A 25,267-nucleotide genomic window follows, 5' to 3' on the forward strand; every position below is an offset into this window, starting at 1 on the left:
CTTCCCAGGTGATTTTCATGGGGTCGGAGAGGAAGGGTGGTAGTCTGATCCTTTGGCTTCTTCCGGTGAGGAATGATTGGATCCTGTCCAGGGCTGTTCCTTGTATGCCTGCGTCATGTAGTCTGGTTACTAGTGTGTGGTGGGAGACGGTTTCGAAGGCCGCTGATAGGTCGAGTAGGATGAGGGCTGCAGAGTGACCTTGGTCCAGGAGGGTGCAGATGTTGTCTGTGGTGGCGAGGAGGGCAGTCTCTGTGCTGTGGTTGCTTCGGAATCCAGATTGGGACGGGTCGAGGACGGCGTTCTCTTCAATGAATCGTGTCAGTTTCCTGTTGACTGTTTTCTCTGCAACTTTGGCTGCGAAGGGGAGGAACGAGATGGGCCGATAGTTCTTGAGGTCGGTGGGGTCAGCTGTGGGCTTCTTGAGCAGAGGTCTGACTTTTGCGCGCTTTCAGTTGTCTGGAAAGGTGCCTATTTTGAAGGTGGTGTTGATGGTGCTTTGCAGTTCGGGTGCGATGGTGGCCGCAGCTCTGTGGTAGATGTGAAGGGGGCAGGGGTCGGTGGGGGCCCCCTGATTGGATGCTTTTCATGGTCGAGGCGGTGTTTTCGGCCGTGATCGGTATCCAGTTGGAGATGGTGGGCTAGCTGGTGTGTCTGGGGGGCGGGGGGCCGTCTGTGGTGCCTGGTGGATGGTCGATGAAGTTGTCGTAGAGGTTTTTGTCTTGGGGTGAAAATAGGTTCCAAGCTTGTCACAGAGGTCTTGCGATGGGGTGATGTCTGTGGCTTCGCTGCATGGGTTGGTGAAAACCTAAATGACACTGAAAAGTTCCTTGGAGTTGACCAGGATTTTATTGTGGATGAAGTTCCTCTTGGTGGCTCTGATCTGGTTGTGGTAGTCCATCATGGCTTCCTTGTAGGTGGTGTGGTTTTCGGTTATCTTGGTGTTTCTCCAGTTCTTCTCCAGGCGTCTTCAGGTGCGTCTGGCTTCTTGGAGAGCAGTGATGACCCAGGCAGCTTTCCTGGGGCGTTGTCTGTTGGGGTTGCGCAGCGGGCGAGCTCGTCTGTGCAGTCGGAGATCCAGGTGCGGAGTTCTCTGGCTGCGTCGTTTGCGTCGGGTGCCCAGGTGTGGCTGTCTCGGGTGAGGGTGGAGTTAAGTTGCTCGTCGGTAACCTTGCTCCAGTTCCTTCGTGGGGGGCGTGGGGCTGGTTTGGGTGCCTTGGATTTGTTGATGGCGAAGTGTACGCAGTGGTGGTCAGTCCATGGCGGCTGCGTTGTGTGGCTGAATTGGACGCCGTTTCTTGCCGCGAAGATGGGGTTAAGGGTGTGTCCTGCTCTGTGGGTTGGTGTGTTGGCGAGTTGTTTAAGTCCGATGCTGGCGAGGTTGTCACGAAGGATAGTGGAGTTGGGTTCACTGGGGTTGTCGAGGTGGAAGTTCAGGTCTCCAATGAGTATGTAGTTTTTTGAGGCGATGGAGTGAGGTGCGATGAAGTCGTGATGGTGGTGGCGAAGGGTGTTCGGGGGCCGGGGGAGTCTGTTGATGAGGGTTCCTCGGAGTGTGGCTTTGGGGTGGTCTGGATCTGGAAGTGCAGGTGTTAAGCGGAGGGGAATGTTTCGCTGGAGGTGGTGGCCCCCTCCTGGGTGGTTGGGGCGGTCTTTCCTCTGGATCTTGTATCCGTCTGTGATGGCGGTGCTGATGTCGTGGCAGAGGATGTGTTGGTCCAGGTCTCTGTGAAGAAGGCGATGTCGGGCGAGAGAGAGTCGAGTAGGTTCCAGATTTCCATGGAGTGTTTGTGTACGGAGCGTACGTTGAGGAGGATGCATTTTAGGGTGTCGCCGGTGCTGGCATCGGCGGTGTTGGAGGCCGGGGTGGCGGTGAGTGTCTGGTGACAGTGGAGGCAGGAGAACTGGCCGTGGGTCATGTTCGGCGAGGCCTGTTGGCATTCTCTAAGTCTTCCAGGGTTGAGTACGAGGTTGGTGGTGGTGTCATAGCGATGGGTAGTGGGAGGTCCAGGGTTCCTGGCGCTGGCCGCAGTCGGGTCACGGACGGGCTTGCCTTTGGCGAGCCTATGGCACGCCAGCGGCGAGCCCGCTGCGAGCGTCCACTACGCAACCGCGCAGCGGCCGCCATTAAGTAGGGGAGGTGGGAGGGAGGAGAGGTTGGGAGGCGGGAACAGGGGAATTTCGGGGGAGGGAGGGGAATAAGGTGCCGTAGGGGCAGCAGCTGCGAAAGGAACAGGCAGGCACGAGAAAATAAAAACAGTGGTGGAATTAGAGCAAGACACAGATGGGCACAATAACATGGTAGAGGGAAATATGCCAGACAACCAGATTGTATAAAATATTAGAGCTTGGTCAAGAATGGAGGAATGCTCAGGGATGTGACATTCTATAAAGAGTATCTACTTGCTTCAGAAAGTTAAGTCCTGTAAAAATATCCACCTGTGTAATTTGGCGTCAGTCATGAAGTGAAGTAACACATTATCGCAGTTTTCGTATTATATCAGAGCTTTGGCAATATATTATTTGATTTTTCCATGACTCTTATAATGTCAGAGTTTTGAATTCTAGCAAGGTGTGATTATGACAACTATCTGATTATACTGGAATCTGAATATATCAGGGCTCTATTAGTGTCAAATCTTTGAAAATTTACAAGCACTGTGTTTGCAGAAGGTCTAGTTATGTATGGGCTGTATTTAGGCAAGCTTTCTGATCATGGTAAAGCTCTCGACATGCCAGCGCTTTATGAAAGTGGAGTTATTGATTAATCACTGATCTAAATACTCCACTACTCTTTCTGACTTACGTTTCCCAGGAAGTATCTTCTGATTTGCTAAAGCCTATTTAATGTAGAACATTAAGTTGATGTTAAAAATTGTTACTGTAAACAAACCCGGATCATAGTTGTGCCAGAGTTGTCAACTGAGGGTTAATGGAACCACTGACAGTCTGATACATCCACCTGAACACACTGTGTAATTTTTTGGAAATCACTTCTCACTAATCCGTCTCTTGTTGCCATAAATATGAGAATATACGAGGGGCTATATTAATAACTTGATGATATTTACACTTTACAACTAAGTGAACTCTGCAAGGTCTTCTTAGAGTCAAAATCGTATATGTCCTTAAGTCTCAAAGCTTTTTACACTTGTATATTTGGCTTAAATACACAAAAGCGGGTTTTGCACTCGTAAAATAATTTACTCACTTGAAGATTGTCATTTGAGTAAATCTACTTACAGGAGTGGAAGTGGCAGCTAGGAAGTTGTTGTTCCAAGCCTGGGATGCCCTGTGAGATGTGCACACTCTAAGGCATGTTTATGGACATTCACACAGGGTCATCCAATCCTGTTTGATCCTGGAAAAGGTGGGAAATCTACTCCCAACAAGGGCAGGGTTCAATCTTCTTTGAGGGTGGGAAGAGAAAGCTCCTTAGAAAAGTGGATATGTAAGGGAAGGGGATTTACCATAGGAAGAAAAAGTTTCATCATGGAGAAAAAGAAACAAAGATTTGGCAGATTTTCGCAAAAGCACACCAACAGACATATTTGCTCATGCAAACCCTGGATTCACAATATTTTGCTTGAAGTATGTCTGGAAATCGGATTGTTGCACATTTCCTGTAAATGTTTGTGAATGCCTGAAGGTCGTAATTCTGCATTCATGCAAGGTCATAGACTTGTGAGGAGTACCTTTGAGACATTCTTTAAGAATGGGCCTTCCTTTTGATATTCTTAAGCCTGTACAGACAAATAGGGCCAGATGTACAACCATTTCATTTTGCGAGTCCCTAATTTATATTTTTTGTGACTCATAATTAGAGACTCGAAAAATGACATTCACTCATGTTTCTCAGATACATTTAGCGATTCTCAATGGGGTTGTAAATGACCTGCCTCATCAATATTCATAAAGCAGGTCGCAATTTGCGACCCATTGGGAATGGCCTGCACTCACAGGGATGTTGGCCTCCTAGGGCAGCAGACCACCATGTTTGCGACTGCTTTTAACTAAAGCAATTTAGTTTTTTAAATGCATCCCATTTTCCTTAAAGGAAAACAGGATGCACTTAAAAAAAAGTGAAATGCAAAGTTTGTGGGACCGCTGCCTAAATTAGGACGGATGTAGCTCCGCACATCGCACCCATGTCTGCGCACTGGGACATATGTGTACCTGTGAATTGCACAATATTGGGAAGTCAGCTTGTCTGTGTACATACAGTGGAATGTTTGTGTACCTGTGAGAGGTGCAATACATAGAAGAAAGCGCGTGTCTGCTTTTACACCCTGGGATGTATGCGTGTCTGTGACCTGGTACCATACATGGGAGCCGGCGGATGAATGCTTGTACGCATGTGACTGCTTTCTAACTGAAGCAATTTTGTTTTTTTAAATACATCCCATTTTCCTTAAAGGAAACCAGGATACATTTAAAAAATAAAAATAAAAAGGTTAAGGGCCCACTGCCTGCTCTTAAAAAATGTTGGCGCCCACATTCACAAAGGGGACATGACCCTGCGACTCGCTATCAGGAAGGGATGCCCTTGCAACACCCTTTCCTAACAGCAACTCACAAACCCTATTTTGCGAATCGGTAATAGATTACCAACTCGCAAAATACCACTAGTATATGCCAGAAGCTGTTTTAGCTGTCACAAATGGTCCAATTCTTCTTTTGCGAATGCTAAAAATAGTCGTACATCTGGCCCATTGTGTATGGGTTCCTGTATTTATTGGTGTTTGGACAGAAAAGTACCTCAGCTGGTAATGTACACCTAAAGCTGCCCCGAGTGCCCCAGCTACAGTGATTTCTGGATTCCTGGTGCTGATTTTTGGTCATGGGTGAACATAAATCCTGCATGTAGGCCATGACCTACGACTGTTCATAGATTGCATTCTTGCTTAGACCGGGAGGGGTGCCAAATACGCTACCCTCATCTAGTGGAAGGCTACTGCATATAGTTTTTTAAGCCCTAATGATCAGTAGAGTGACCAGGCCTTATTACCTGTGTCTCTGAAATGGGTCCTACTGGCCCACTCGCGTTATGTTCTGCTGCATTGTGCTTTACTCACACTTAGCCTAAATTAGGACAGATGTAGCACCACACAGTGCACCCGTGTCTGTGCACTGGGGCATATGTGTACCTGTGAATGGCACAATACTGGGAATTCAGCTTGTCTGTGTACATGCGCTGGAATGTATGTGTACCTGTGAAAGGTGCAATACACAGAAGAAAGCACATGTCTGCTTTTACGCCCTGGGATGTATTCGTGTCTGTGACGCGGTACCATACATGGGAGCCTACGCATGTGTGTTTGTACGCAGGGATATATATATGCTTGTGAAGGGCATACTACATGGAAGTTCTGGGTTCCATTTTGGGAGCATGTGAAGGTGGAGGAGCCTCTCAGAAAGATTTCTGGATTGCAGCATATTCAGAAGAGCTGGGTGGGACACACACACAATTGAGGAAGAAAGTTTTTCAGTACACATCAAAAGGGCTCTTTGATTCTGAAAGAGGTAATGGTCAAAGGGGCCTGGACACATCTTATGAAGGAGATAGGGTTCATAATTACACCATAAAGAGTAGTGCTGGGAGTCTTTGTAACCTTTTGATAAACATCAGTGAGGCAAACATCTAGGTGTGGTACTCTAGTCACTCCCATGGCCTGGGTTTTGGGGCTATCAAGTCTGGAGATACTTCTCCTTTAATAGACTGCTCTCCGCAGGAAGGATAAGACAGAGGAGTGGGCATTTCAGAGTAGGCAACCCCCATAACACAAACTTCAAAGACTCAGCAGACACTAAATTACATGTATGTCTGGAAACCGATTATAAAAGGGGAGCTTGAGTCTCCCAAGATCGTCAAACTAAAGTTGTACATCAGCACGGAGATGCTCGGCACGAAGTTTGCCTGTTGTGACAAGGACTGGGGGACTGGGAGTCTGCCAGTTTGCCTACTGGGTGAGGAGGTATTACCAGGGATAATCAAGACTGATCACCCTGGAGCCTGGGGCATCAACTTCTGCCTAACCCGAGAATAGAAGACCCTTCGAAGAGAAGGAGACTGGCCGGAGGAAGCAAGGTCCAGAGAGGATCCTGCCACCTGGATACTGGAGCTGGGTGTGAGATTCTGGTCTGTTAGTACAACCATACCAATCAGTTTGTCAAAAAGTGTGCATTGTTTGCAACACTGTATAATGGGGCTGCGGTGAATTTAAAGGACTGTCACCCTCATGCAGCGCTGTGAGGAAGATAGGGACGTCGCCCTGTGCAGTGTTAGGACCTGAACAGGGCTCTCCCTTAAGTGCATGGCACTTGACCCCTGTATGTCAGGTGAGGGCCACGGAGATTATGGGTGTTTGCCTTGGAACACCGTTGTATGGACAAGAGGGCAGTCACCCTGTGCAGTGTGGTAACCTGAAGGGGCTGTCACAAATGAAAGTCAACTTCACTCTCAAAAACAATCAGAAGTGCTTTGACACAGTTCTCCTACTCTTCTTTAATTAAATTATCACTATAACAAATTCTACAGCTCATGGATATGTTCTTAGGATTGTTTTTGGAGAGTGGAGTTGACATACATTTGTCTCACAAGTGATAATTGTAGCATGTTTAAACTACACACAGAACATATGTGTGCCTGATTGCTTTCCTCTGTACCCCTTCAAATCTATGTTACTATGTATTTAATACTCATGGCCAATTCGGGTTCAACTTTAATCATTTCGTCAGATTGTACTTTTAAGAAATTGTGAGGGAGTGCATATCTAAATCCTTCAGTTATTAAAGTGAAGGCTTTTGCTAAGCATACAATTAAAATGAGAGGCTACTTTGAAGATAGCTTGAAATTTAAAAAATACACATATTTATCAGACTGTACATGACAGAAAACAGAAGGATATCATGGGGAGAATTGTTTTTTTATATATTTCTTTTTATTGAAACAAAAATCAGCAGGAAATGTACATTACAGAGGGTCAAATACCGCAGCCGAGTATACGTCTTGGGGTCACAGGATAACACAACTCAAAAACATATCAGAACTTAACGGAGAGGGGGAATCATCGGAGTCAGCGCATTCATGGGTGGTGTGCATATTTCTCCTCTGTAACTGTTCCAAGGTCCCCAGATCAAAGACCATTTCCGAGGGCGTCCCCTCGCAAGGTACGTAGTTTTCTCCCTGAACATACACCAGTCTAAATTGTTTTCCCATCCTTCCAAGGAGGGGGGCTGCTCCGCTCCACACAGCTGGGCGATATTCCGCTTGGCGATCATATAACCTAGAGTGACCCATTGTGTCTGTGAAGTGTTTAAGTCAGTCGGTTCCCATATGTTAAGTATGCATCTCCTTGCCTCTGGAGACAGGGAAACTCCGAGAACTCTATGTATGGTGTTATGTATGCTGCGCCAGTAAGCGGTGACATACTCATACTCCCATATAATATGCATAAAGGTACCAACTAGACCACATTGCCTCTTGCACCTCCCCGAGTCTGAAAGCCCCATATGTACCAATCTAGGTCCTGTAAGGTATACCCTATGTAGAGTCTTGAGTTGAACCAGTCGAAGGCGTGCTGGGATCGCAACCTCCATAGAAGAGGAAACGAAAGTCTGACAGTCTTCATCATCCAGCTATATACTGTCTTGCGTCCACTTGACTCTCAGCGCCTCAAGAGAGTCAGTCCTATGATTAATCCGTTTTTTAAATATAAGAGAAATCGTTTTGTCAGGAAGGTGTCCGTCTAATACTCTATCTTCCAACGGGGAAGCTTCTGATGGTTCCGTCTCGCCGGGCAGTAATGAAAGGAGGGAATGCCGAACCTGCCCATATCGAAAAAACTCAGAGTGTGCGAGTTTATATTCCATCTGCATTTCTTCAAATGATTTAATCTTCCCCTTCTCCCAAACATCTCTGACCCTGGAAATGCCAATGAGTTCCCACTTATCGAAGCCTTTCGTCTTCCACAGCTTGCCCAGCTGTTCGGAGTCCCACAGCGGGGCAGCCACAGTCAATCTGTTTCCTCAACCCAAGGAGTCCGTGGCCACATGCCAAACATGCACTGAGTGTTTAGTGGGACCTGTTAATGTCACCTTGTTAGGTCGAGAGTATAGGGCTCTGTTATAATTATTGCCAGGAAGAAGCCATTTATCCATGGCATAGCCAGGGTCATCAACCCTTCAATAAGTGCAGTGGTTAATTGCCGCCAGATGGGCCGCCCAATAATATCTTTTGATATCCCGGAGGGAGATACCTCCGTCATACCAAGAAAAAGTAAGTTTGTGTAGCGCAATTCGAGGTCTGCCCTCCCACAACAGACTCCGCTGTAGGCCCTCAATTTCACGGAAATAACTAGATGGTACTACCTCCAAGGTATTTTGCAGAGCATAAAGAAAACGTGGGAGAGCCATAATTTTAAAAAGGGCTGCTCTGCCTAATAATGAAAGAGGAAGCTTCTTCCACCTAGAGACATCACTCCTAAGCCGATGAAGAGGGGGAAGAAGATTTCGAGAGTACCTGACCGAAGGTTCTAGGGACACAAAAATCCCCAGATATTTAAACCCCTCAATGCTACACTGTATAGGACAGTCGCTAGGTGGTACTGGGGGGTCACCCTTCAATACGAACAAAATGGATTTCTTCCAGTTAATCGAAAGTCCTGATTTTCTCCCAAAGGAGGCCAGAACATCCAAAACCACAATAAGAGATTTACGGGGAGAGGCCAGATAAAGCAAAATGTCATCCGCATATAGAGATATGCGGTCCTCCCAATCAGGGGACCATCGCAGACCCCTGATGGACGGCTCCCAACGTATCCAAGCGACAAGGGGCTCTATAGCCAGAGAGAAGAGAAGGGGGAATAGCCGGCAACCCTGTCGGGTACCCCATCCCAACAAAAAGGAAGAAGAGACTCTGTTGTTTACCACCACTTGAGCAAGCAGCTCCGAGTACAGCAGACGTATCCAGCCAATAAACCCGGGCCCAAACCCAAACTTAGCCAATACCAGCCATAAATAAGACCATTCAATCGTGCCAAATGCCATTGTTGCGTCAAGTGACGCAATTATAGACGGTTCCTGCAATGTCTGAGCCCTAGCCAAAACTCTGTGTAGTCTGCGTAAGTTTAAAGCCGTATTTCTATGGGGCATAAAACCCGACTGGTCTGGGTGTACTAGATCAGTGATGACCTTGATCAGTCTGTTTGCCAATAATTTGGCCAGAATTTTGGACTCAGCATTGAGCAAAGAGATAGGTCTGTACAAGGCACAGTCTGTTTTAATCTTGCCTTCATTGTGTATGACGATTATCGATGCGACCCTTTGGTCTCTGGGAAGAATCCCCCTATCTCTGGACTCCAGGAACATATCCTTCAGGTAAGGAGCAAGGCGATCCGCCTTAAGCTTGTAAAGTTCTATAGGGAGTCCATTGGGATCTGATGCCTTGGTGGAGTTCAAGGAACGGATAGCAAGGGCAATCTCATCAGCCGTAAGCTCACTATCCATGAAATTTGTATCTTCAAGGGAGAGACACGGAAGTTGTATGTCCCGAAGCAAGAGATGAGAGTCAGCCTCTGGGCGAGAAGAAACCGAAGTGTACACCGTCTGGAAACGTTTAGCAAAATTATCTACGATATCTAGCGGGTCTGTGAGTCTCTCCCCATCCTCTGTTAGAAGCTCAGGGACCAGTCGGCAAGCCCACTCTTTCTTATCTAACCATGCGATAAGTTTTCCTGCCTTATCTCCCAAATCGTAAAGCCTACCCTGCTGCTCCCTACCAAGAACTTTGGCCCTTTCCGTGACCATCTCCTTGTAGTCATGGTGGCATGCTGTTTCGGTAGCAACTGGTGAAGCCTACATTGCGTCACCTCCCGTTCCAAGTCCCTCTCCAATCCCTCGATTTCAGTTTCTAACGCCGTCACCTCTCTCTACCTCTCCCTCTTCGACCCCGAAGAGCAGACAGAACCCACATTTGTTATAAAATATTCTTTCAACCTGGCAATATGGTCTTTTCTAATTTTGGGATTGCGTAGATACCATGGGTTTATCGGGGCCACCCTCCCTGCCGAGCCACGGTGTATAACTACATGAATCCACAGTGGAGAGTGGTCCGAAATGCCTCTAGCCAAATGAGCGACCCTTGTTACGTATGAAGCCTGTGCAGCCGGGACCAAACAGTAGTCCAGTCGCGATAAACTGTTGTGTGCCCCGGAATGGAACGTAAATTGCTTCCGATCAGGTTGGAACAGTCTCCAGCAGTCAACCAGGCCCTTTCCTTCTATAAAGTCAGGAAGCCATTGCGTCGCCCGCCCCATTTCTCGTGGGGGATGCCTGTCCATTATCCCAGAGGGGACTGCATTAAAGTCTCCTCCCAAGAGTAAAAAACCCTCAGGGAGCGAGAGGAAGACCGTTCCCAAATCCGCAAAAGTCATGTCCTGTAGTCCAGGAGGGACATAAATGGAGAGGAAGGTTATGTGGTGACCCTCCCATGTGCCTGTGACTCCAATATATCTGCCCCTCCCGTCTTCCTATGTGGAGGTAACTGCCAGAAGGAATGTCTTACGAACCAGCCCCCCCATGCCTCTGGACCCCGAAGTAAACCCTGAATGAGCGATTAACTTATATCCCATTCTATGTAATGCGTTACAAGAGTTACCAATTAGATGAGTTTCTTGAAGCAGAACCACGTCTAGCGCCTGCCTTTTGAGAAACTGAAGAACAACACTCCGTTTGATTTTATCTCCCAACCCGTTAACATTCCAACTCAATACTTTTATTTCACTACCCCCATCATCCACCCGGTACTGCCTGCTTACCCCTACATGTCGTCTATTGAACCAATACACAGTGCTGATGAAATCTACAAACCTATAAACATAAAGAACAAACATTCCCCACCAAATTTCCCCCACCCTGCTGCCCTGCCCATTGGACTCAAAACTGCCCGCTGACAACTGCAGAGTGCCTGTCGCCCCTAACACTTCAAAGAAAGAAAAACTGGAAGAGGATTCCGCTTCACCACCCCCGCCGCGAACCCCAGTCACATCCAACCTCCCCCCCGAGCCCCCGACTACCTCTACACCAAATTGCCAGAAGGCCACGCAGCAGCTCAAAATCCCACACTCCCCAGTACATCACAAGTTTCAAACTACACTGAAGGGATTAGAGGCAGCCTCATTCACGTTCCAATGCCGCCTTCTCCTGAGACCGACCCGGCGACTCCGCTCCGTCGCGAGGGAGAGTGTCAAGCCAATCAGCCACCACATCCGGATTGTCAAAGAACCAGACCTTTCCACGTACCTCCACCCTCAATCGTGCGGGAAACATCATAGCTTATTTCAAACCCCTGTCTCTCAATTTCTTCTTTACTGCCAGAAAGTTCTGTCGCTGTTTCTGTACTGCCTGTGTAAAATATGGGAAAAAGGAAAGGGTGGCGTTCTCAAACTGAATGGGGCCTCCAACTCTTGCAGTTTGCAGGATGATGTCTCTGTCCCTAAAATTTAAGACTCTGGCGATCATAGGGCGGGGTGGGGCCCGGGCCTCGGTTTCCCCCCCCGGGAACTCTATGTGCGCGCTCAACGGTGAATAGTTTACTGAGGCCTTTAGGCTGGAGTCGTTTAAGGATAAGGTCCACCACAAATAAGTCAGGGGTGAGTCCCTCCGACCTCTCCGGTACTCCCAGGATATGGACGTTGTTTTGCCGGGCCCTACTTTCATAGTCATCCAGCTTGCATTCCGTCAGTTCACGCACGTACTGCTGAAGCTGAGCCACATCATCCACCAGGCTGGACGTCATGATATCCAGCGACTTGACCTTCTCGTTCACTTTAGTAAGGTCCTCTCGCATGAGGTTTACTTCCATAGACACTGTATCCAATTTGGCATCCAGAGTCACCATTAGCTGCCCCAGGGAGGTTTTGACGCCATCTATAGCTCCCATGACATCATGTCCCCCCGATCCGGGAGCACGCCAGAGCCCACAGCAGGAGATCCCACCGACTCCCCCCGCCAGCAACACCAGTATTCCACGGAGAACTCGGGGAAAATCTGTTCCTGGGCCCGAGTCAGCAAGCACAACGCCTCTAGGTCATATGGATTTCCTGCAAGTCTCTTCTGGGCAAATGCACGTTCATTCGTTGCAGTGGTGATGTCAATCAACCAAAATGAGCTCCACAGTTCCCTCTTTGTTTCTGCCTAGTCCCTCTCCTTCCCTCCAACCCATCCCTCTCATTAGATGAGCTCCCATGCCTCTTGTCACTGGAGCAGCTCTCAGGAACTGATCCTTCTTGAGCCAGGCTTGAGGGCTGCTGTGGAAAAAATCTTCAGATGACAACACCTGCGCTCCTGTACTTCCAGTAAATTGACCCAGAAGAGAGCTCATTTGGGCCCATGTGTCAACAGGTGTTTATCTGCTCCTTTCCCTGGGGCCGTGACGTCACCAGCCTTGGAAGTCTTGTGAAAAAAGGGGGGGGGGCACGCACCGGAGCCCCGACCCACACTCACCCCCCAGCTGAGTTCAGGCTGTAGTCCGGTGGTCCCGGCCGGCGCGAGGCGACCCGCAAGTCGAGGAGGGAGGGGGCCGGAATCCCCCCACGATAGAGCTGCTTCTCCGCGCCGCCGCGGCACCCCGGAAATCGGCGTCCTCAGCAGACCCAACTGGCAACTTCCGGATTGGGCCGCCGCTGTTGTTCAACTGGGGCGCGGGCGACGCGATCACCCTGGTCCCCGGCTTTACTCCTCTGCAAGCCCAGAACCGAGACGGGCACAGCTACGGTATACGGTGGTCCCCAGACCCCGGAGTCAGCCGTACTTATTCCGCGTGACCTCCGGTTCAATATTCGGGGCTCGGCGGGCAGGATATTATCTAGGATAGTTGGGCCGGCGGACGGACTCGGCGGAGCTGAAAAACTACGCGGCCATCTTAGGTCATCGCGTAGCTCCTCCATCATGGGGAGAATTGATCAAAGAAGTATAGGCTTTATATTAAAGCCACATAAACATAGACAGTGGTGTTGGTGAAGCTAATTGATTTGAGTGAGAGTGAGATTTTAGGCAGTTTCAGTGAAATACCTGAGAATTAAATTGATGTGTGAAAAATCTGAACACAATATTGCCCTGAATAAAAAGGCTAGTCCTGTCGCACATGAAGTGAGGAGTGTGTCACTAAGCATCAGGAGTGAGATGAGAGGGTACTGGACGGCATGTGTTACCAAAAGATTACTGAGATTGTTAATGCAGTGGAATGGGATTTTTGGCTGTGATGACTGCAAAAAGAATGAGTAGGCACAGCAAAATGTGTGCAATTTGCACTTTCTCAACAAGAACATTGTTAAGCATCATCTGCTGCCTTAAATTACAGGAAATGTCCGCCTTCTTGGGGGGATGCCAAATCAATCACACCAATAGATCTAAAAGCAGCATACCTACAGGAAGCACTAGTACCAGACTCTAAGGAGTTAACCACATTTGACACAACCTTTGGCGTATTAAGTACTTAACGGATGACATCTGGACTGGAATCCGCAGCTACTGTCTTCCAAAAATGTATATACATTTTGTTTAAGGAAGTCAAAGGGGATACATGACGACCAGATATATGCTAGGACAGCTGACCAAAAGAACAACAGTTTAGAGAGTGTTCTTAAAGTGTTATGCAACATTAAGTAACTCAAATATAGCTTGCAAAAACTTCCAAGAATTAAATCCAGATAAAACCACATTTCTACCAATCTTTTCAAACAACATTTCTACCAATCTTTTCAAACAACAATCACACCCACAAATGGATTGCAGACTCAAAGTATCTAGGGCTTACACCAATATTTGTTTCTGAACATTAAGTATCTCTACTAAGGCACACTTGTAACATTACTAAAAATGCTGAACGGTAACTGCTTACGATTCGTAATCTTAAACACCAGGTTTCAGAACAAGACTTGTAAAATCGAGTTCAATTCTTAGTTATCTCTATGTTTGACTATGAAATTGCTCTACTCACAGGCTTCACAAAATCTAGCTTGACCCTACTCAGTTGTTCTACATGCAGCTGCAAGACTCATTATAAATGCTAAATAGACCAACAATGTCCCCGAAATACCAGCCAGTGGAAAGCTAGAGGATTTTCAGGGCAGTGTGTGTCACTTATAAACTCTTACATTTTAACACCTAAAAGGGGAGTTATCTGAACAAGAATGGTTAGATGCAGCGTCTAAAGAATGAACCCAACAAGAGGTGCTGAAGTGTGTGGTGAAGGTTGGTCAACTCGTAAGGATACCCTTGAAGCATTGGTCCCTTTCAGGAGGGTTGAGGAAGAATTATCTATTGTGGGGGCATTCTGTGTAGGAGTGGGCAGTTGGTTGTCCCAGAGTGTCTTTGGGAGAAAGTGTTGGTCTTGGCCCATGAAGGTCATCCTGGGATTCGAGCCATGACAAGAAGGATTACGGTGGATTTCTGAGTTGATTGGGCAATTGAACATTATGTGAGGATTTGTTGCATGTGTGTCCTTAGTGACAAGTTGCAAGTGACTTCCCAATCACCTGTTAATCCTATTGTGGTTAAGAATACTTCTTGGAGTAAGGTGGAATTTGATGTGGCTGGTCCTTTTGGTGTTAGTGGTAGTACTCCCAAGTATGCGCTGGTCATGATGGACTATATGTCTAAGAGGCCTGAGGTGAAATTTGTGGATAGCATGAATTCGGACACCATCATGTTTTTCAAGGAAGTTTTCTCTAGGGAGGGATTTCCTGAAGAACTGGTAACTGCCAATGGAACCCAGTTAACATCCAGGGAAATAAATAGTTTTCTTGCCGATTCTGGTGTAAAGCACGTTTTATCATGCCAGCAGCAATGGCCTTGTGTCGAGGGTTAATCATTGCATCAAATATCAATTGCAGCTTGAATTCATCAAGGGGTTACATTGGAAAGAAGCAGTGAATGACATGTTGTGAGCCATGAGAGCTACTCCACACATAAGCACCGGAATGTCTCCTTTCACCTTGGAGAGAGGGAGAGTTGCTGGGACTAAGCTTAATAAGGAGTGGATGGAAAGGAAGACTGTGGAGGCGTCAAATATGCCTATGGTAGCGGATGTGAGGTCTGTTATTCAGGAGAAGTATGATTCCATGAATGAACAACATCGTGTCTCTACCATCCAGGTTGGCAACTGGGTTAGAATTAAGAGACCTGGTTATGTCCGAAAGGGTTGGTCACGTTTTTCTGCACCTGTTTGGGGGAAAGAGGTGAGGGATCATGTTTTTGTTTTAGAAAATGGCAAGACATGGAACAAGTGTTTTATTTGTGTTGTCCCCAGATTAAAAGCTGAGTATGTGGGGAGGAAAATGGGAGTGCATGTTGGTTCCTCTCTGCCCAAGGTTGAAGGTACTCAGTCCAATTGCTGTCGTACGAGAAGAGTATCTGGCAGAGTCATGGCACATCTTCAAGATCTGTTCAGCTTAGGGCTAGTGTTGATTTGAGAGCAAATGACAAGGTAGGGGTTCTTCCTTTGAGGGCATCTGTCAGGACCAGGGTAAATCCCACAAAGATTTGCGATTATGAAATGTCTTGGTCTATATCATTGTTTTTTCTTGCCATTGTTCCACACGAATATTTCCACTGTTTAGTTTCCTTGTTTTTTTTGTTAATTTAATTTATTGTATATATTTTGTCATTATGTTTGTAGAAAGGGGAGTGTGTTGAGTTGGAATGTTGATATGGTTCACTGCGTGGAACTCGGGGGAGCACGGTGGTGGTGCGGGGTTAGAGTTACGGCAGTTACAGCTGGGGTAGAACGAATAAAGAAGTCTACCTACCTGCGTCTTGACTTCTCTTCACTTTCTTTAAGAGATATATGCCATCCATAACAGCATATTGCAAGAGGACTCCATAAGGCTACGGATTGTAACTTATCACTTAGACTCAATAAAATACCATCAGAATCAAGAAAATCATTGTGACATGTCAGCTAAGAGCAATGATTGACCCTGATGGACCGCTTGTACAGTATTCTATGGACCGACATAAACTATTCCTTGAGAAACAGGCACACGCTCAGGGCGATCTACCTAAATAAAATGTTAAAAACACAGAAACAAATTTAAATCTGTCCGGAATTATTATCTTTTTTTTCTGGCACTGGTGCAAATATGCCCTGAATTCTGATTGAAAAATAGTTGGTGATGCTACATGACTCCTGTTCAAATGTATTTATTACCCATGCTTAATGAGAGGGTGGCATCAAACTGTCTGTAACTCTAGCATTAAAGCAATCTCTTAATAATTTGCAAAATAAATTACAAAGGTAAGTAACATGAAAGCTCTGTATGCATGAGTACGTAACTTAAGCCAATATCCAAGGCAAATGAGACAGTTTCTAGTGCTGAACGAAGATATGAAACCTGCCTTTCCCTATCCACTGCTTGTGTATTTTAAGTGAGACACTTTAATATTAATCAATACAGAAGGGTAGGAAGTTCCTGACAGGATAGGACAAACAGGTTACTGAAGTGAAACTGAGCTCACTTAATAGCCAGATGGAGGACGGGAATTCCGTCTTTTGGAATTAGGACCCTCATACACCCAGCCAGCTAGGTGTCATGCTTCATCATAGGGTCTGCTCCTCGTCAGGTCGGCGCTGCAATACCTGACGGGCACCCTAGAAGGGGCTCTTTAGCAGAGATATTTTATCCCTTGCCGTTAGGTGCAGTGTGTGCGAGGGGCCTAGTGAGTGTAGGTGTGGAGAAAGTGAGGCTAAAACAGGAGGTAGAGGTCCAGTCAAAGCTATTTTAATGTGGCCCCTATCCTGATTAAAACTAAGTGTGGCGCACCCCTGCTGTAATGTTACAGGGTACCGTGCTCCAAGGTTAACATGTTTCTTGCCTATATGTCAAATAGACTGCAAATTATCAGGACCAAAAACAAGTTCTATCTACGCTGTCAATGGTGGTCCAGTGTAATGAAAGTGATATACCACACACAGCACCTTAAGTGTGGTACCTGTAAATCTATGCGGTCACCCCCACTGGGGTCAATGGCTCGCGTCAAAGTGTTCCGGCAGGTGATGACACTGAAAGGTGCAGTGTCGTGTCTTCTCCGTGAGATGTCGGAGGACCTACCCCACACTCTGCTGGACTTTAATATTAAACATGAAGAAGAGTGCTGCACAAGAGGCAGTGATCATATATGTTGCTGCTTTTCTATAAAGTAAGAAGTGTATTTTATTACAAGTGGGAGAAGCAGCCAGCACCTTGACGAAAAAAGTCAACCATAAGACATGGCTAGGAAAATTGCATTGGAAGAGAGTAGGCCTGTAAACAAATATAATGGGTAAGACAGTAGGACAGTGAGACCTATTTGATTGGTCCTTGGTGCCTCCTTGGAGATCTCACAAGAATTAAATCATGAGTTGAACAGACTGGCAAGATTCTGATCATCCAATCTTCTGCAAACACCTTCGTCCACTTGAAACTTTAGAAGTTTTGCAAGATCCCTTAGTGCTACTCACCTAAGTGTCCGTAGCCAACCACATTCTTTGCACCCATTCCCAGCCTTGCCCGGACGTCCACAACTAACTGATAGAGCTGCTGGACAGGAAGCGATATATCATACTTGTAGACATAGCCATCATGTGTAAGTGCTTCTGTGATGTGCTCTCTTAGAGCCCAAAGAGCCTGGGAAGAAAGATTGGAATACATGAAGAATGCACGTCAAAATGGAATACATTTCCAAAATATATTAAGAATAAAAAACAGTGACATTATATTGCACATATGGCACAGAAATAGCACATATTCGTACCAAACAGATGGTCTGCGTTTTGAAGCTTTAAGGTGTTTTTTTTGTTTTTTTTTAAACAAACTTTATTCGTGAACGTACAATCATCATATTGTTACACACTGTTAACAGCAATTATACAGTACATCATGTTTTTCATTTTCTCCCCAATCCTGTTTGTAGAGCTTAGCGTCAGTCTCTAGATCGTACCCTCTCAAGTGTTCATGTTGTAGGAAATGTCTCTGATCGCAACAAAAGTTACGTGTACCCACCCTCTCACTCCCCAACTAAACCCACCCCCACCCTGCCAACCGTGGTGCTCTGTCTCCCTTACCAGGTCTAATAGTCACTCCCCACTGTTCCAATTTCTCCCGGGTATATGAAGTTGCGGTTCTTCTGACCATTCCTGTACTACCCTGGGTCCATTACAATCCGTACCCTTCTCTGGGGGCCTTAGTGCATTCAGGTGTCTTGGGTCGGGGGTTGGTCCATACCCTCCAGTTCCAATAACATAACCTCCCAGTCCACAGCTATCGGGGTTTTATGCCTCCCACCTTCTTCCTCCTTCCTGAGGGCCATCCTTTCCACCCTGCCCCACTTCACAACATCCACACGCCATGCCTCTGGCCGGGGCGCTCTCGGGGATTTGCACTGCATCGTGATTTTCCTAATTGCCAGAAGAAGGCCCAAATCTACAAATCTCAGCCTGGGTTTTAAAGACTTAGGGCGAGGCCGAGCACCCGCCAAGCAATACAACGCACTCTCCCTCACCTGTATCTGGGTCACTTCCCGTAGCGTCTGGCACACCTCGGTCCAGTACTCACGGAGCCGTGGGCACGACCAAAGCATGTGGAGGAAACCTGCCTCCTCCGCTCTGCATCGTGGGCACTGGTGGGAGGCAGTGGGGAACATCTTGTGGATTCGGGCCGGGGTAAGATATGCCTTGTGGAGAATCATGGCCTGTATATATTTAAATCTCACATTGCGGGAAACTCTCTTTGGGTGTTCCAGGGCCAGTCGCCAAGTTGTGTCCGTAAATTCCTCCCCGTGTCCCTCGACCAGGATTCCCTCAGTGCGTCGAGGGAGAGTGCAGCCTGTGTCCTGATACCTGTATATAACCATCTTACTAAGTGACCACCATCCCCCATGTAATGTATCAGGTATACTAGTTCATGCTGCTGTGGGCTGGTGCGCTGGGATATGTAATGGGATATGGTGGCATGTAGCATGTAGTGTCTGTCAGAGGTCCCCGTCGCTTGCACGAAGGTGGGGTAGTCTAACAGTAGGCCGTCTCCGAAAAAACTGCCCACGCCTTCAACCCCATTCGCCGTCCAGTCCCTGAGGGCGCGTTTGTTTAGTCGTCCCTGTGGTGTTGGTATGCCCAACAGTGGGATGTTATCCGCGTAGGGTTTAGTGTCAGACGTGTAAGCCAAAGCTTTCCTCCAGCACAGGAGGGCAGTGCGGAGCAGTGGATGGCATTCCCGCGGGATCCTACTTCCAGGTAGCAATAGGGCATGCAGGTCGCCCTGTGCAAGCTGGCTTGCCGTCCATCCGATTTCTTGTAAGTTCCTCCCGGCCAGCCAATAAGACAGCCATTGGAGTTGTCCAGCGTAGAAGTAGCTCTGGAAGTCTGGGGCTCCCAGTCCTCCCTGGGAGGTACTGAGTTGCAGTTTCCGTAAGCTGATCCGTCGTCTGCCCGTCCCCCAAATGAGAGTGATCAAGAGAGAGTTAAGTGAGTCAAAAGTACGTTTAGGGAAACATATGGGCAGATTCACGAAATAATATAGCAGACGCGGTAGCATTACCATCTTTGCTATTGCGATGCGTCCCATGACAGACAATGGGAGCGAGGTCCAAAAATCAACACTGCCCCAGAGGCCAGCAATGGCCCTAGAGATATTACCATCTAGTTGGTCTTCTGCGTTACGGTATATGCGAATTCCTAGGTATTTAAAGCTGGTTTGGGCTACCAGGAGTATGTAAGCGCCGAACCGGAGTGAGGGCGGGCGGAGTCCCTCCCGGAAGTAAAATCCTACCGACTTATCTGGGTTAATGGCCAGTCCAGATGCCATCTCAAATCGGCGGAAGGTGTCACTTATTGGCGTATGGTCAGCCTCCAAATCTCGGAGGTATAATAACATGTCATCTGCATACACAGATAGGATGTGGGACATCCCCGCCACTGGAACTCCCAGAGCCCCAGCATGCTGGCGAAGCGCAATGGCTAGTGGCTCCAACACCAGTACGAACAGCAACGGGGACAGGGGCCAGCCCTGCCTGGTGCCTCTGTGGACTAAATACTCTGCTGATACATACCGCCCGGTTCTCGCCCTGGCTGTAGGGTCAGTGTATAGCAGCCGGATCCACTGCAGGAGTGGGGCCGGAAAAAACCAAATCGGGACAGAGCTTCGAACATGAAGAGCCAAGAGAGCGAGTCGAATGCTTGTCTAAGATCTAATGCTAAACATCCCGCCCACGTCATCTCAGCCGGTGACGATGCCATGATAGCGTGGAGGCGCCTCGTATTGAGGGAAGTACTGCGCCCCGGCAGGAAGCCGAATTGGTCACAATGAATAAGTGTGGTCATGTGGGGTTGGATGCGTAGGGCGAGAGCCTTGCTTAATATTTTGTATTCTGTAGCCAGCATAGATAATGGTCTGTAATTCGAGATTTCCAGATTGTCTCTGTCTGGCTTAGGGATAGAGATGACTATAGCTTGCATCGTTGTGTGCGGCAGATGTCCCCTCTCAAAGGCCTCTCTATATATCCGTTCCAGTACCGGTACTAGTATGTTGGCATAGGTTGAATAGAACTCCACCGGGAGACCATCCATTCCCGGGGTCTTGTTTCTATTTAAGTGGGCGATCGCAGCTCTTATCTCTTGTTGGGTAATAGGGCCCTTGATAGATTCCTGTACCGCCGCGGACAATTGGGGAAAAGGGAGGTTCCTCATAAAGTCAGCGACGTGTGTGGGATCGTCCGTCGCAATTTGGGCATACAAAGCCCGTAAGTGCTCATGGAATGCTCTGTTAATATCAGCTTGGGTGTGTACTAGGTCGCCTCTGTGGTCCCGAATTCGGGTAATAACTGGGGCTTCCGGCTTGTCTCGGATCACTCGGGCCAGCAACGCCCCAGAGCGGTCTGCCTACGTGTGTTGTCGTTGTAAATAGGCTGTGTAGTCTACGATGCGTAGTGTTTCCAGTGTCTCAGCGTGTGTGATATTCTGTTCCTGCAGGGCCCGTTGTTTCTCTGGGTCCATAGCCGCCTCCCGCTCGAGCTCTGCCAGAGGACTCTCCACCTCACACAGTTTCCGGTGAGTTTCCTGTCTAGCGCCCACCAACTTCCCAATCACCACTCCTCGCACCACCACTTTCATCGCGTCCCAGACTACCAGGTTGGAAGAGGCGGTGTCCCAATTAACCTCCCAGTAGTGCGATAGGGTCTCCGAGATGGTCGCCTTAAAGGGGTCATCCTCCAAGTGTTGGGGGTCGAGTCGCCATGTAGGGACCGGGGTCGGGACTCTACCCCAAGTGAGCGTGCATGCTAGGGGCCTATGGTCCGAGAAAGTCTTGGCTAAGTATTCTGGGGCACTCATCAGTGGGGTCAGCGACCGAGTGCAGAGGAATCGGTCGATTCGTGTGTGTAAATCATGCACTGGGGAGTAGAAAGAGTACTCTTTGTGCGTTGGATGTAGTATTCGCCATATGTCATCAAGTCTCCAGCCATCTGCCCACGCTCCAAATGTTTCAGTGAGTTTAGCGACGCCGGCTGCCTGCAGGGGCGGATGTGATCTATCCAGGGACAGATCTAACACCGCATTCCAGTCCCCTCCGAGCATCCAGGGTATATCCGCCCACGGGGAGAGAGCTCTCCCAATCGCTCTTAGGAATAATTCCTGATCATAGTTCGGGGCGTATATGCAGCCCAGGACAATCAGTTGGCCATCTAGGACCCCTTTAATCAAGATATATCTGCCTTGTTCATCTATTTTCTGCTCTAATGCATTGAATGGCGTCCCGTGGCGTACCCAGACAGTGGCCCCCCTGGAGAATGCTGAATATGACGTGGAATATACTGTCCCCCTCCACTTCTTCCGCAGTTTTTGCGCTTCGGAGGCCGTAAGGTAAGTTTCCTGTAAAAATGCGATTTGTGTTCGCTGTCTAAGGAGGTAGGAGTGGACCCTATGTCTTTTCTGCACCGCCCCCAACCCTCTCACATTCCAAGTAATAGCCCTGTACCTGCCAGATTGTTCAGCCATGGTCTGCTGGTGGTAGAGCCATTCTCAGGGCCGGTCGTTTGTCTAGGACATCGGGGAGCTGAACCATGGAGAGTGCACCTAAAACTACCTCTAACATTTCTAAAACAAACTTGGCGCAGCCAGAAAACATAGCCGAGCCTAACATGAACATCAGAAACATTAAGAACCAAACAGTTGTGCCTTCGCTATGGGGGGGTAGATCCAGCACACTCGTGGGCATTGTGTTGTTAAGTCCGGTCTCTGCCGGCTCAACGCTAGCCCGGCCGGGCACTCAATATTGAAAATGAAGTACAGTGTAATAACATGCAGGACTTGTGTATTCGTCCATTATCCATCACAATCTACGCCCTATGGCATCCGGTACAGTATTATTCCCAGGAACCATGGGGTGACCCAGGGGGGCCATCCATCACCTCTTGCCATCCCCACCCATCCCACCCCGATTCCCAGCTGACACCGGTACCCAGGGTCCATAAGCTATTATATCAAAGAACAACATATCTGGGCTGCTACGAGGAGGCCAGTGTGGGGCATCCCTCATCGGGTTAGATGTCTATGGAATCGTCTGTAGCACTTGGGATATTTACATGAAGAGTACCACACTGCGTTCCGAAGCTCACCCAATAGCAGCCATAATCCACATCCCAGGGCAGCCAGCACAGCGGCGACTCCAGTGGACGTAGGGTGTGCCAGGGCCAGGCTGTGTCTGTTCATCACCTTCCCGCCACCTCCTCCCACCCCAGTGCTCAATCCGGTACCGGTGCCCAGGGCCAAAGGTTAATATTTCAAAAGGATACCATATGTAGATTGCTGCAAAGAGTTCAGTGCGGGGCACCTCCCCACAGGCTAGCTGTCTATGAGGTCGTCCGCAGCTCTAGGGGTGATCGTCGGGAAGAGTACCACGCTATTTCAGAGTCTGAGTGTCCTGTGGTGTCTTCGGAGTCTGTGTTTATTTTTGTCGGGTCTTCCCTGAAGGTGCCAGCAAGGGATATGGCCTCCCGTCGTTCCTCTCGTTGATGCGTCCGTGATGGGCCACGTTCCGGGGGGCTCTTTCCAGGTCCAGACGTGGAGTGGCAGCTGCCCCCCGTATTCCTGTCCAGTGCTCTCTCCAAGTCTTCCTGGGATGCCTCCTGGCTGCCGTCCAGTCCCATCACCTCAAGCCATTCCTCCGCGTCTGCTGGGCTCTCGAAAAAATGTGATTTCTTCCCGTGGATGACTTTCAGACGGGCTGGGAATAATAAGGCATATTTTAATTGTGCACTTCTCAGTTTCTTCTTCACCTCCATATAGGAGGCTCTCTGTTTCTGCACCATGTTCGTATAGTCCGGATAGAGTGACACCCTCTGGTTTTTGAACTGGATGTTAGATCGCTCTCGGGCTTTCCTCAATAGAACGTCTCTATCGCGGTAGTTGAGGATACGGACGATGAGGGGACGAGGGGGTCGCCCCGGCCGGGGCTGCCCCGTCGGGATTCTGTGTGCTCGTTCCACGCAGAAGTATGAGGACAGTCCGTCCGACGCCACATGCTCTCTGAACCATTGCTCTATGTACTCCTCAGCTCGTGGTTCCTCACATTTTTCTGGCAGGCCTATGACCCTTATATTATTCCTCCGATTACGACCATCCGCGTCTTCGATCCGTTCCATCATCGCGGACATCTGTCCCTGAAGGTCCCGGATGGACGTGTCGTGTTCAGCTACCTTGGGTGTGAGGTCCGCAACTGCCAGCCCATGGTCCTTGCCCTTGTCCGCCAATTTCCCATGGTCCGCTTTCAGGAGGGAAAGGTTATTAGTGAGAGTTCCCAGTTGATGTTCCAGTGCTTGTCGGGAATCTCGGATCTCCTGAAGGATAAGGTCCAGCTTGTCAGGTTGTTGAGTCCCCAGCCCCGGCCGGCCTTCCAATCCAGGGTCGCCGCCAACCGCTCCCGCACCCGGTTGTGGGCCCGTCCCCACCTTGTCGCCTAGGCCGTCCACATGTCTCTGGCCTTTTCGGACCATCCTGCGGGTGACTATGGGGGACTGTCCCTCACTGCTCAGTTTGGTGTCGGCCGCTCAGGTCCTATACTGCAGCCTCTATGTCTCCAGTGTTCCGCGTGCCAGCCGGCACTACGTCTCCCCAGCTCCTAGTGCAATGGTCGGCCACCTCAGCACACACCCAGGGTCTTCTCAAAGGGTCTCCGCCGGCAGCCGATCAACAGGGGTACAAGCTGGTGGCCGCGCGGGGGGCAACTCTCTGTTCCAGCCGCCACCCGGTTCTCCAGCCCAGAATCCCCGGTCTGTTGTCTCCCGGTCCTCGTCCCACGCACCACAGGCCGCGCCGCGGAGCCAGTCCGCCAACTGCAGAAGGTCTAGGAGGGGGACAGTGCTGCGTGGGGTCCCCAGGGCACTCCCTCCGTGCACCTCAGCATGCTGTCCCAGGGCTTCTCGATGTGTTCTTACAAAATGGCGGCCCGTTCCGATATTGGGTCGCCCTTGCGGCTCCGGGTCCCAGGGTATAGTTCCACGCGCCCCTACGCCATACCTCAGAGGCGTCGTCGCCGGCCGTGGTCTTCACAGGGTCCCAGGCCCTAGTTGTCAGAGCCCCCGGGTCCGCGCCTCCGCTCGGAGATATCCGGCGCTCTCCTCCGGGCAGTGCACCGGGCCGAGAGCGCCCTCGTCGGGTCCCCGCCGCACTCGAGTCCCTGGCTTTGAGGCCTCACGTCGCGGGTCTCCGCACCCCCGGCCGGGTGCTGTTCAGCATGTCGGCCCGCCGCCGTTTCAGGTGTCTTTCACCCCCGGCAGTATTCCGCCTTTGGGCCCCTCCCGCAGCAGTCCGTGAGGTCCCGTTCAGCTGTCTTAGGCAGGGTAAAGTCCGGCCGGGCGCTGAGCTCTAGCAAGAGCCGTCCGCCATCGTGGCTGTTCGGCCACGCCCCCCCAGCTTTAAGGTGTTATGAGAGGGTGCAGAACTTTAGCTGTGCTAGAATATACCCTTGTGTTGGTGAAATAGCTCTGAGAGTTGACCATGTGTTGAAATAATCTGCAAGTCATCGTTTAGACTACGACCAATGCTGACTCAGTTCTTCATCCTCACGATGAATAACCCAAGCACCATTGAGAAAAACATAATATTTGTATTAATTTAGAAATGTTTCTCTCATACCATTTTCATACGTGATATAATATGTCCCAAATAGAAAAAATATATTTTTTTATTTTAAGCTGCTCATGTTCCAAAAAACAATATGAATATCTTGATCCCGAATGT

At 48.9% G+C, this 25,267-nt stretch overlaps 1 protein-coding gene across 8 annotated transcripts in view; it reads right to left on the reverse strand.

The window, feature by feature from the left end:
* The window catches only part of D2HGDH (D-2-hydroxyglutarate dehydrogenase), a 1,118,641-nt gene that overhangs the window by 53,878 nt on the left and 1,039,496 nt on the right, over positions 1-25,267 (reverse strand). For all 8 annotated transcript variants that reach the window (XM_078665666.1, XM_078665667.1, XM_078665671.1 and 5 more), the window contains one exon: positions 17,498-17,663. In XM_078665666.1, coding sequence (XP_078521792.1) covers positions 17,498-17,663 — 166 coding nt within the window. The remainder of the gene's footprint in view (positions 1-17,497; positions 17,664-25,267) is intronic.

This window comes from Lissotriton helveticus, chromosome 11 (genome assembly GCF_964261635.1).
Source record: "Lissotriton helveticus chromosome 11, aLisHel1.1, whole genome shotgun sequence".
In the NCBI taxonomy this organism is placed as follows: domain Eukaryota; kingdom Metazoa; phylum Chordata; class Amphibia; order Caudata; family Salamandridae; genus Lissotriton; species Lissotriton helveticus.